The sequence below is a fragment of the Octopus bimaculoides genome, chromosome 8 (genome assembly GCF_046866305.1).
Source record: "Octopus bimaculoides isolate indiv1 chromosome 8, ASM4686630v1, whole genome shotgun sequence".
Lineage (NCBI taxonomy): Eukaryota > Metazoa > Mollusca > Cephalopoda > Octopoda > Octopodidae > Octopus > Octopus bimaculoides.
This window is the reverse complement of record NC_142935.1, coordinates 52,158,478-52,172,373: the sequence shown is the minus strand read 5'-3', so window position 1 is coordinate 52,172,373 and position 13,896 is coordinate 52,158,478. Positions and strand designations below refer to the sequence as shown.

The 13,896-nt window shown below is 37.9% G+C and overlaps 1 protein-coding gene and 1 long non-coding RNA gene across 2 annotated transcripts; both read left to right on the top strand.

Annotated features, from left to right (window-relative positions):
- The first annotated feature begins 6,370 nt into the window (after positions 1-6,370).
- On the top strand, positions 6,371-13,344 carry LOC149134403 (uncharacterized). Its single transcript, XR_016242894.1, has 2 exons — positions 6,371-6,629; positions 13,192-13,344. It is a non-coding gene; the product is annotated as an uncharacterized LOC149134403 (long non-coding RNA).
- Positions 6,623-13,344, top strand: LOC106880563 (uncharacterized). Its single transcript, XM_014930555.3, has 2 exons — positions 6,623-7,527; positions 11,530-13,344. The coding sequence occupies exon 2, from the start codon at positions 11,642-11,644 to the stop codon at positions 12,572-12,574; it is 933 nt and encodes a 310-aa protein (XP_014786041.1). The 5' UTR covers positions 6,623-7,527; positions 11,530-11,641; the 3' UTR covers positions 12,575-13,344.
- Positions 13,345-13,896: the final 552 nt, after the last annotated feature.

The following is a 13,896-nucleotide window of genomic DNA, read 5'->3' as shown; positions in this document are numbered from 1 at the left end:
GCAGCTTCGTCCAGCCACGATGACCTCCACCGTCGCCACATCAGCAACAAGAGTCTACTACTACTATCCAGCATCATCATCATGACCAACACGATTCTACGATTACTATCAACCAGCAACAATCTCTACCAGCGTCAACACGATTTACTATGTACACCACACCAAACTACCGCGGCACATCTCTCTCTTCGATTCTGTTAGGTGACTCAGCTTCACCACGGTAAATAAACAGACAAGAGTTCTTAAACAGACAAGAAATTCTCAGCCAGCGACGAACATCTGTATAACAAGAATCACGGCCCGGCATCGATGCCACGACATCACAACTAGTGATCAGCACTGCCACACTCAGCCTCTCCTCACTTTCACATACAGAACTTTTCCTATAGTGTACTAACGATCTGGTATAATTGCGCACGTGTTATTGACTCTCTTTCTATCTGCTGTAATAACTCACACACATACACACTTTTCTTCATATGACGGCCTGTCTTTGATTATGTTCTTATATGTCGCATTCACACTCTCACACAGACATACATCTTTAACGCTATAATAAATATCTCTGTTATTCATCTTATACGGTTGTGGTCTTTCATTACTGGTCATCTATGTTATCGTCGCATAACATATCATGTATATCATATTTGATATATATTTGTATGTTCGACCGTGTGACTCGTTTAAATAAAAGGAGGCCTCTGTTTTTCCATTCGTCACCATTTCTCCTTTTATGAGTTCGCACGGTCGTCCCTTACAATTGGTGACCCCCGACGTTGATTCGTTCATACAGCTCTTCTGATCTGTACAGCCAACGCGAGCCTGTTCACATAGTTTCCCTTACATATATATATATATATATATATATATATATATATATATATATATATATATATATATATATATATATATATGTATGTATGTATATATATGCATATGTATGTATGTAGGTATATATATTCATAGAGAGAGAGATTGAGATAGAGGGAGATATATGCATACATACATACACACAGAGGGTGTAATGAATAAATTGTCTAAGTTATGCAAAACACGAAAATAACATTAACATCTCATTTTAACAGATATATTTACAAAGATAACATCAAAATATCTAAAGAGTAAATTTATTCAATAAAATCACCTTTGGCTTCAACCACAGCCTCCAGACGACTTTGGAAGCTCTTGCAATTCTTCTGGGCAGTCCCCTTCTTTAAGTTGGTGAATGCTGCCATAATCCTTGCCTTTAGTTCATCTTTAGTGTTACAAGGAGTTTTGTTTGCCCCACACATAATAATCAAGGGGGTTGCAGTCTGAGGAGTTAGGTGGCCAGATGTTATGGGTGATGTGATCGCAAAAATTGTCTGACAGCCATGACTGGGTTCTCTTGCTTGTGTGGCATGGTGCAGAGTCCCATTGCTAGACACAGGGTCTTCCAGTAGCCACTCTCTTGACTCAGGGCAGCACTACCTCCTCCAGGCAATTGATGTAGGCCTCCGTATTGAGTCTGAGGCCATGTGAAAAGATGAATGGAGGCATAACATTGCCATCAGTAGTGATCACTCCAAACACCATGATATTGACTGGATGTTTGATTTTTTTCAGTTATGGTACATGTTTTGGGGACACAGCAAGCCAACGGTTGTTCTGTGTGTTCACCATTTGATTCTGGCTGTAATTTTTCTCGTCTGAGTAAAACCAAAGCATGTTTGGTTGGAGGGAATACTTGAGTTTGTTGAAAAGTTTTGTAGCTTGGTCTTTCCTCTTCTCCTTGATGGCTTGGGATAGAAATTGGCTCTTTCTCATCTTGTATGAGGAATATTGGATGTCTTCATGCACTACCTGTCTGATAAGAAACTCAGACACTCCCATGTCCCTGGTAATGGACCTGATTGATTTGAAGGGATCATTGTCAATCATAGCCTAATCTCATTAATAAATTCAGGAGTTTTTATCTGATCAGAACGATCAGAGTGAGTTTTCCAAGCTGCTATACCTTTGTAATCACCATTAGATTCATTCAGCACTTTCCAAATCCTCTGCACTGTCCTCAGACTGACACCCAAACACTCTGAAATAAGCAGTACAGCATGTCATTTCCAAATTTTTGGCAGAGTAAATTGCGTCATGGTGCTGTTTTTCTGGCAGACGGTGCCCAACTGACCCTACTATACTATGTAGTCAACAAAATCGAAAACAAACAATGCACATGGGCGAAATTAAAGATATAAAATGGCAACTATTTACCCATTGCATTTTGTATATGTATGTATGTGTGTGTGTGTGTGTGTGTGTGTGTATGTGTGTGTATCATCATCGTTGTCGTCGTCATCATTTATGTGTGTGTGTGTGTGAGTGAGTGTATGTGTGTGAGAAAAGATAAGTTCAAGCAGAACAATTTAAAGTTTTTTGTGGGGTCCAAAAAGATAGATTTCCGATAAAGATTCATGTCAAAGTAATAGCTTGCTATTGCAAGCATTTAAAATATGAAAATAACAAGTAAAAAGTTGGTTATAGGCATGTATAAGATAAAGTCTTATATAAAACACAGCTAACATTTAGAAAATGGAGAAGAGAATTATATATTAAATTACAAACTAAAAGCAGCTCTAGTAATGTAAACATTATCAGTCACACATACACAGTGATTGTGTTTTGTTTATATGCTGCAGCATCAGCAAATAGACTTGTCACTATTTATATATAAGTCACAGACCAGTGATTTATTTCCTTTTGAGATGATCTGGGTATTGATGATCTGAGATGATCTGAGTATGATCTGGTATTGATGAGCCACAATAATGGTGAAATATCAGTATGTACCATTCTCGGTGACTCCAGGGTGAGTTTTCTCACCTAGTCTGTTATATTCAGGTGTGCTTTCACAATCAGTACCATGTAGGCTGCTTTCCCTAAACACTATCTCACAGCAAGTTCAGCATATAAACAAAACACGTAACTATGTATTGTGGCCAGTAATGCTTACATACATACATACATACATACATACGTGTGTATCATCATCATCACTGTTTAATGTCTGCTTTCCATGCTAGCATGGGTTGGACGATTTGACTGAGGACTGGTGAACCAGGTGGTTACACCAGGCTCCAATCTGATTTGGCAGTTTCTACAGCTGGATGCCCTTCCTAACGCCAACCACTCTGAGAGTGTAGTGGATGCTTTTACGTGCCACCGGCACGAAGGCCAGTCAGGCGGTACTGGCAACGGCCGTGCTCAAAATGGTGTCTTTTACATGCCACCTGCACGGGAGCCAGTCCAGCAGCACTGGCAATGATCTCGCTCGAATGTCCTTACACTTGCCACCGGCATAAGTGCCAGGGCACCGGTGCCATCACGATTTCGCTTGCCTCAAAAGGTCTTTGCAAGCCGAGTTTCTGTTTCCAATGAAGGAGACGACGTTGGCATGTGTGCCATCCGTCGAAATTAGTTCGATTTCACTTGCCTCAACAGGTCTTCGCAAGCAGAGTTTAGTGTCCAACGTAGGAAAGTACGCATCCTGGCAGAGGCCTTGGATTTAGGTCTCACTTGGCTTGCCGGGTCTTCTCACGCACAGCATATTTCCAAAGATCTCAATCAGAAGCCATTACGTCGGTGAAGCCCAATGTTCGAAGGTCGTGCCTCACCACCTCATTATATAAATATATATATATATATATATATATATATATATATTATGAATACACACACATATATATTATCATCATCATCGTTTGATTGCCTTCCATGCTAGCATGGGTGGGACAGTTTCACAGGAGTGAGTAAGACAGAAGCCTGCACAGCACTGGGGTTGATGTAATTGACTTACCCCCTCCTCAGAGCTTGCTGTCCTGGAGCTAAAAATTTGAAACCAATATATGTACATACATACATGCATACATATATACATACATACATACATACATATATATATATATATATATATATATATATATATATATATATATATATATATACATCACTGGTGATGCCTCAGCATGTCTGCAGCCTTAAGGCCAAAGCATATAAAAGAATAAAAGTATATATATATATATATATATATATATATAAATCCAAAAGTAGAAGCTCACTCTAAGATGTAACAGAGAACACAATTAAAAAAATTACAAAACAATAAACATGCAAAAAAATCCACAAAAAAAAAACCAAAACCAATTCACCACCTTAGGTCGAACATTTTGGGGCACTGGGAAACCTCTCTAATGACTACTGAGACACACCAGCATGCTTACAGCATTGCCACGGGTGATGGCGAGACTGATGCGTTGGAACAACCAAGCATCCCCAAGAGCTTCACCAGTTACCCCTGCTAGGTGAGCTGCCAGTGAAGACAGGAATCTTTCAGTTAGTGGTCTGACCCCATCAAGCATCTCGAACCCCACAGGATGGAAAATGTAGTTGGCTGACAGATCACGGTACTTCAGGATTTTGCTCTGCTTGGCTGCAGAAGCTGTGGATCTCACCCTGGCTGCAGCATCCAGGATATGAGAAGAAGCAAAAGAGTCTCTAACTGTGACGTCCCCAGACAAGGCATCTGCCTCTTGACCAGGGGCACAGGGTGAGGCTGTCAGGTCTTTTCCCCATCACATCTGGACAATCCAGATGGTTCCAAGATGGAGGGATGTTTGCCGGGGCCAAGCTCCTTTTGAGTATAAGGTTTAACTCTGTATGAAGTGCAAAGCAACCAGCATTAAGGCAGCAAGAAAGACCACAGAGGCCTGTGGAATTGAGGAGCTTGCCACAATGACAGTTCAAACCCATGCATACTTCAGCTTCCACTCTGAGGGCAATAGAGACATGAAGTTCGTCCAAGCTGAGTAGGCCACCAACATTAGCAACAGGGATGGCATCAACCCAGTCACCTGAGTATTTGGCACAAGCAGACAGTAAGTGGCATCTTGAAAACTGGTCCGATTGGATGAAGAGAGAGTCAAAGGTGGCCTTTGACATTATGTTGTCCCAAGCTCTCTGGCTCTGACAGTCCTCCACCTTCTCAGGAGTAGACAAGCCCGATTCATTCCACTGTTGGAGAGCTTCATCCAACTCCCTATTGGAACTGCTCCATGTTGGAGAGGAGAGGATGCAGTTCACCAGGGTGGAGTGGGCATGAGTCGAGGAAACGAAGCAGGGGAAAGAATGGGACAAATATTTATGAAGACCAAGACCCCCAAATTGCTTGGGTAATGCAGCCTGATTGCAGGACGTTGGAGAGAGTCTGATATTGACCAAGCATTCGAGTCTCTCAAAGGTTGTAGAAGCATTGGAGGCAAGATAGGAATCAGTGATGGGAGCTGACTCTGAGCAAATATAGAAGCTTAGGGATCGAAAGGTAATTTCTAAGTATGAAGAAACCTTGATGGGGTTCAATTGCTTCAATATTCTTCAGTAATTGCTCAAGAGCAGCCACCTTCGACTGGAGGATGGACTTAAAGGCAAAGTCAGTAATTGGGGCTCCTGTAATTTCAACAAGAAATTGTGGAACCGTCTTTGTTCAACTATGAGTGACTATCATCATACGTGCGTGTGTATGCGCGCTTACTTCAAACACCACCAAAGTCACCTTTGCATTGCATTCAAGAATTGTTAAAATAAAATATCAGTCAAGTACTGGTATTTTATGCAATCAACTTCCCCTTCTCCATCAAATCTCTGGCCCTGTGCCTATTTAAGACATTTTATAAAAGTTTTGTGGTTTCTTAACTTCCGATGGGGTTGTAAGAGTGTCATTACGACATATACAACGTAATTAAGGCTGGTAGAGTCCATCTCTCTCCAGGTCTTACTCAGTCTGGTAGCTAGAGTGTATGTCATCCTAAGCAGCCCTTAGGACCCCACAGCCTATACAGCAGACACCTAATATTACTGCCCCCACCCCATAAAAGCGTTGTACTAGGCAAATTTCTCCTTCGTCCCACCCCATATTTATGCTACTGGCATTAGGATAGCCGATATCTCTCAGAGGGAAAGAAAGAGAGTGTGTGATACTTGTATCGAGAGAGAGAGAGAGAGAGAGAGAGAGAGAGAGAAGAAGAAGAAGAAGAAGAAGAAGAAGAAGAAGAAGAAGAAGAAGAAGAAGAAGAACAACAACAACAACAACAACAACAATAGTAATGTAGGATTTGAACTCAGAACGAATACTGCCAACACAAAACGAATATTATCGATTCTATCGATCCCACCAAATTACCACCTTATGTGCATGTCTATACAAAATTGAAACGTCAATTTTGTATGAGCGTAGGTGTTATTCCATTGGGTCGAACATCAGTGTATGACTGGTACACATTATATGTGATTGATGGATAGTAAAATCGATGTATCCGTGTTTGTTATTATTAAGTCCAACTACAAGATAGTTAAGTGTTTATCAATATTTCCAAGGGCAACGCATTGATCAAAGCACGTGTCCAGAGTTGTCTCCCTGTCACCATGGCTACTAAACGGTTTCAACTGACATATGAACTGGTCAAACATATTAATTCCTTTGTATTTTTTTGCCGTCTCCACCCTCAGTGATTTCATATATAATACAGCCACAATCGCCGCAAACACTAACAAATAAACAACCAGTGAGAGAGCTTTTCTGCTTGTTGGCTAAATTTGCTACAGTAAGTATCTAGACCTTCCGCAAATCGTGCGTCGCTGTCTTAAGGAAAGGAAATATTGGATAATGCAGCTTTAGTCGTATTCCTAAAAAGATGGGTCATCGCGTCTGAGATACCACTAAATTATTAGATTTGTTCCATTAAGTTTGATGTGGGAGTCAAACACAGACGACAACAACAACAACAACTGTTTACGATCAATCAACTGACCCCACGAACGATAACAACCCACCTTACAACAACAAGCCACGTTTCTGCGAAACAATAATAACGACAATGTGGATCGACAAATAGTATATGTCATCATCTTCGTCATCTACTTAATGTATCTACAAACAGCTACAAAAACAGTAGCAGCATCAACAACTACAACATACACCCGTAATAGCGGTCTGACTTCTTCACCTATCACTTATTTCACCTAAGATCGGGGAAAACGGAAAGACACTTTGTTTAAATCTTAACAAAGATGGGACTGTCATGACTGGATCAATTTTGAAACTAACTCTTTTCAGTCAGGACTGATTTGGAAATAAACAACAACGACACAGTACAAATCAACGGGGAAGGGCTCCTTTACGTGGTCGCTTGCCTTTCTCAAAATATCAGCCAAATCTCCTTCATTTCACGTCCTACTGTATTATGAAAGGTACCACTAAATTATGTAGTCCTGGAGATACTACGACTGAAAAAGAAGGCGGAACAGTCGCGTTTTTTCTTTATTGTGCTGGTCAAATACAACCAACACCAGCACTTCCACCACCACCACTATCAACAACACACACCAATAACCAACAACTAGCTACGAATACAACATACACCAACAGATATAACTAGAACCATGCAATTGTAATCAACAACAACGACGAACATTAAGTGCCAGTGGACACATGTATTAATGGTAAGTGTTTCCACATTCATGTTTCCACCCTCATATTTCCACACTTATATATCTAAATGTTCGCTTACAATGTCTACACACTTGTGTTTCTTTTTTTTTTTTTTCATTTACTTGTCTCAGTCATTTGACTGTGGCCATGCTGGATCACCACCTTTAGTCGAACAAATCGACCCCAGTACTTATTCTTTGTAAGCCTAGTACTTATTCTATCGGTCACTTTTGCCGAACCGCTAAGTTACGGGGATGTAAACACACCAGCATCGGTTGTCAAGCGATGGTGGGGAGACAAACACAGACACACAAACACACACACACACACATATATGCATATAAACGACAGGCTTCTTTCAGTTTCCGTCTACCAAATCCACTCACAAGGCTTTGGTCGGCCCGAGGCTATAGTAGAAGACACTTGCCCAAGGTGCCACGCAGTGGGAATGAACCCAGAACCATGTGGTTGGTAAGCAAGCTACTTACCACACAGCTACTCTTCACACGTTCCCACGCTCATTATTCCTCACTCAAGTTTTCATGTTTCCTCTCACTTTTCCACCTATTTCCACACTCGTAGCTACAAATGCCAATTTATTACTGATTCTTGGTCTCACCTGATTTCAATTCCTTGTTGCTATTAATCTCACTTATATTTAGGCTCTTAATTCATGTCCTCAAGGAAAAAGAATGATCTTTAGTGCCTTGGGCTTGTATGAAAAAAAAAAGACCCTCTTCCTCTGTCTCCTCACCGTCATCATCATCTTTGTCATTATGGTTGTTGTCATTATCATCATAGTCCCCAAGGTGGTGAGCTGGCAGAATCACTAGCACGCTTGATGCAATGCTTAGCAATATTTCTCCCATTGCTACGTTCTGAGTTCAAATTCCGCTGAGATTGACTTTACATCTCATCCTTTCGAGGTCGATAAATTAAGTACCAGTTGTGTACTGGAGTCGATGTAATCGACTGGCTCCTTCCTCACAAATTTCAGGCCTTGTGCCTATAATAGAAAGGATGACCATCAGTCAGTAACACAAAAGGATCATTTAAAGGTAAGTGGTATACGTCCCCCACTTCCCACTGGGCCCAACACTAATTGCTACTTGCAGTTTTTCTTTTCCTTTCCCGGAATAACATTGACCCCCTGAAAGTTCGTCTCTGCTCATGTCTTTTCTGCAGGAGTTGACTGCAAAAGTTCAAAGGGAATGTTAATAGTATCAATCTGACCGGTCTGCATAAGTTATGGGTACAGACCCTTCCTCCAGACTTGGCAAGAAAAAGAGAAACAGAAAAAATTCTGTAACTTTATTTTAATTCTCAGTGATTGTAGTGTCATCATACCTTTAACCCTTTTGATACCAACCCAGTTGAAACCGCCTCTGGCTCTGTAGTACAAGTGTCTTGTTTTCATACGTTTTGAATTAAAATCTTCCACTAAACCTTAGTCAGAATTTATGTTCCTAACACTAGCTTAATGATAACTTAGTTATTTTACGAAATGCTTTGTTATATTTAAAATTAATTGAAAGAAACACAGAGCATCTCAAAATAAGACAAGACCCTTACAACATTTCCTCCTTGTTTCTTGTTTCTCTCTTGTATTTATACATACATCCACACACATATATATATATATATATATATATATATATATATACTTTATTTAAAAGCAGCAGAAATATAACAAAAAAACCGTTACTCTGAGTTTCACGTTCCCGTTCATCGGACAGTTGCACATTTCATGTGCTTACTCCGGTATATATATATATATATATATATATATATATATATGTATGTGTGTGTGTGTGTGTGTGTGTGTGTGTGTGTGTGTGTGTTAAATAAAATGAGACCACGAAGCCAAAGCATGTGTAAATACATGTGCATTCATAGTCATTTACATATATAAGAAAAAGGAACAAAAAACATACAGATCTCGAATCAATCAATCAATGCCCATTGGTTGATGAAATTTCAAACTAGTGTGTATATGCAAAAGCATCTCCAGAAGAAAATGTATCTAGTCATAACAGTTATTCTGATACATACATACACAGACACACTCACATATATATATGCATATGCAAATATGCGTGCATATTCATATACATAGATATATATATATATAGATACATATACATATACATACACATACATGCATGCATACATACACACACACATATATATATGTGTGTATATATATATATATATATATATATATATATATATATATATAAATGAGTAACAAAGATGTAAAAGTGTCAATTCATTAGCTGGGTTGTGTTGTCTGCACACACAGCAGGAATATCATGTACAAACACCCCTGCATGGAGTCTTGATATCCAATATTCAATTAATATTGTCTGGGTGTGCGGATTATACAGATATAGCAAGGTGCCTCAATTTAAGTACCTAATTCAACTGAATCTTAATTTTATATATATATGTGTGTGTGTGTGTGTGTGTATATATATATATATATATATATATATATATATATATATATATATATACACACACATACACACACACATATACATATATAGGCGTGGCTGTGTGGTAAGAGGCTTGCTTCCATCCAACCACATGGTTCCTGATTAGGTCCCACTGCATGGCACCTTGGTCAAGTGTCTTCTACTATAGCCTCAGGCCAACCAAAACCTTATGAGTGGATTTAGTCGAGGGAAACTAAAAGAAGCCCGTTATATATATATATATATATATATATATATATATATATATATATATATATATATACATATACATATATATATATATATATATATATATATATATATACATATACATATATATATATATATATATATATATATATATATATATATATATATATATATATAGAGAGAGAGAGAGAGAGAGAGAGAGAGAGAGAGAGTATATATATATATATATAGAGTATATGATACAGAATATATAATATGTCTAGAATATATGATATGTTAAATATATATAATAAGATATTCATGTAGTAAAATGTATAATAATAAATGTTTAATAAACTGTACTATTCCTAGTATTAGTATGTAGTTCCGTACTGAAACATAAAGATTTGACTTTTTTTAACTTATTGTGAGTGACAAGCAAGAAGGATATGAGTGATCAACTTTGTCAATCTTTGGTTAGCTTTTATTGACAGTAATACCAGGAATTTTATTACAGTGTAAATAGTTTGTGTTTAAAATGTAAAACAAACTTTATATATCGTCATCGTCGTCGTCGTCGTCATCATCATCATCATCATCATCATCATCAGCAGCAGCAGCATCATTGTTGTTATCATCATCATTTAACATCTGTTTTCCATGCTGGTATGGGTTGGATGGCTTGACAGGAGCTGGCCAGCTGAAGAGCTGCCCAGGCTCCATGTCTGTTTTGGCGTGGTCCCTAAGGCTGGATGCCCTTCCTAGTAGCAACCACTTTACAGAGTGTACTGGATGCTTTCACACAGCACTGGCACTGGTGCATTTACGTGGCACTGGTATAAGTGCTTTTTACATGGCATCATCATCCACAAGCCTGCAAGATAGGAATGCTCAGCTGTAGAGGGATGCAAGAAACAAGACTGTATGCAAGGACAACCATACTTTTACTGAGCTTGATGTGTTTTCTCAAGCATAGCCAATTGCCAGAAGTCTTGAACTCCTGTCATCCCCTCTGTAAGTCCCAACATCTGTAGATCCTTTCTCACCACTTCGTCCCGTATCCTACTGGATCTACCTCTTCCACATGTTCCCTCTACAATTAGAGATTGGTACCTCTTGTTGCAACTATCTTCATTCATATGCAAAAAATTTGAACAAAGTATTTTAGAGAAAAGCATTTAAAAGTGTCTTTAGTTGCTTAAATAAATATTGATGATTTGTTCTGCTACAATTCCTTTGATTATAAAATTTTTATATGACCTTTGATAGTTTTTTTTATAAAAATTTTTTTCAGTGCCCACAAATTTTCTAATTTGTCTTGCGTTTTTCTTTTATTTTCAATTATAGATTTAAAGAAAAAGGAAAAAGCAAAAACACAGATACTTAAAATATTCCACTCCTCTGTCAGTATTAGATGCAAATATAATATTTGAAATCGGCTGAAATAACAATTGAAGCAATGGAGAACACACCAGATTTGGAAGGAATGAAGACAGATAAAGAGGGTGAAAATGCAGATGTTGGTGTAGAGCAGAATGCAGTTACAGAATCTAGTCATGATGAAGACAAACCTGAAGGAAAAGAAGAAACCATGCCTGAGACATCCCAGTTGGAACCAAAGGCATCAGAAGAAAATGAAATATCAAAAAATGAGCAATCACCAGAAGAGACAACTTTATTAGAAGAGGTCCCCTTAGCAGTACAATCACCTTCTAATGAGGACACTGAACTTAATCCAAGCTCATCCTTTGATAAACCTGAGCAAGAAAGTAATCTATCACAAGACAAAAAGTTTGACAAATCTGATGAAGTTATAGAAGAGAGACAGGATCCAAAACAGGAACCCCTTGCCAAGAGCACTCCTGATTCAGAATCTTCATCAAATGAGAAGCTTCCTGAAACAAAATCAAACTCCATATTTAATTATATTGATAATGATCTCTCAGAAGCTTCAGAGAAATCAAATTCAAAAACACAAGAATTGGATTCTCTCATAAAATATTACTTGAAGCAAGATTCACGGAAAAACTCTGATGGAATTTTTATAGCACCTGTTCACAAGATATGCTCTCAAAATTCCAGGTTAAACCATCAGTCACCAGTTAACCTGAATACTAGGGGTCAAGAAGAATTTTCATTCAGTAATCCAGAACATTCTTTGAATAGTGTCATTTTAGATTCAGTTAGAACAAGAAAACTTGCACATGGAATTCACCCAGTAACACTAAATGCTTATTCTTCAAAACATAAGGCTAGCTCTTCCCATCTTTGGCATAATGATAAAGATCGAAATAAAATCATAGAATCTTTGGAAAGAGCATCTCAAAATTACAGCCAAGCTATGAAAACTCTAGAAGATCTAGCAGATAGGTTGAAGCTGTGTGAATCTTGAATTAGCAAAAAGAAAACTGGGCACAAATGTCTTAATCATATTACTCAAGTGATTGTTCATAAAAGTTTGGACTAACCAAAGACTTATGATCATAAATTTGAATGTTTGATTTGTTTCAATTTTTTTAAAAAATTTATTTTCCCATATCTTTCTCCATATATGATGGCTGGGTGGGGATCATTCTTCAGTTTTATATATCTGCAAATGAATTGTTGGAACAAGTGACCTTACAGTTTCATATTTGTCTCTTTTCAATAAGTAATCAATTGTGAAATACAATGGTTGCCTCTCAGCAAATGGATGCACATTGAGAAATGTATATTGCTTAATGGGATAACAGAGTCGTTGCCACAATTACTATTCTAGTATGCAATTATTTGCCTTCAGCAAACAGTCTTTTAATTAATTCACAATCATAAATCAGAAGTCTGGACCCCAAGCTTATGTAGAAGGTAGTAATAATATGAACACTGGAGACAATAGTATCCCTGCTCAAACTGTATACTTTTGGTGAATTTATTTACTATTCATGAACTAAGTCTAACTTGATTAACTTAGGCTGAAAAATAGTAATTTTAACTTTTTTTTTTTTACATTTCACTGATTATTACCATTAGATGCATCAACTGTTTTACTGATTGGACAAGAATTCATGGAAATATCTAAAAAGTGCAAACATTTGAAATTGGAGTTAAATGAAGAAGAAGAATACAAAGCAAACCAAAGAGAAAATTCTTTAAATTATAAAATAAAAAATAAATTATGAATTATATCTTTGTTTTGGTTGTATATTCATTTTTAACTAGAAAATAACTTCATCTTATCAGACCTGCTACGTTGGTTAAGAAAACTTAAGTCTGTAAATATATAGATATAGAGCATTTGTTAAGGTCATCTCCACAGATTTTCTATAGAAATTAAAGCTAACACCAGTGGTGGCTTGTAGATAAGAAACTTCCAATATTGTTATAGTTTTCAAAATACTACAGCTAGCTAGCATTTGTCAGTGAAAACAGACGTAGTCTCCCACTTGGTTCCCTCAATTTTGACCCCATGGCATATCCAAGATGTGACAGCTGGTGAGAGAGAGAGAGAGAGAGAGAGAGATGCATCAGTTGTCAGCTGGTACTCATTTACAGACTAAGGACAATGTGAAGTGAAGTGCCTTGCTCAAGGACAACACACACTGTTCAATCTGGGTAATGAACCCACTGCCTTATGATTGTGAACCAAGCATCTTAGCTACTTGGCTACACACCTCTGCATGGACACAGCTAGCCTTAGTTATTGAAGAAATTTTGGTGCAACTTCAACATGCAGTC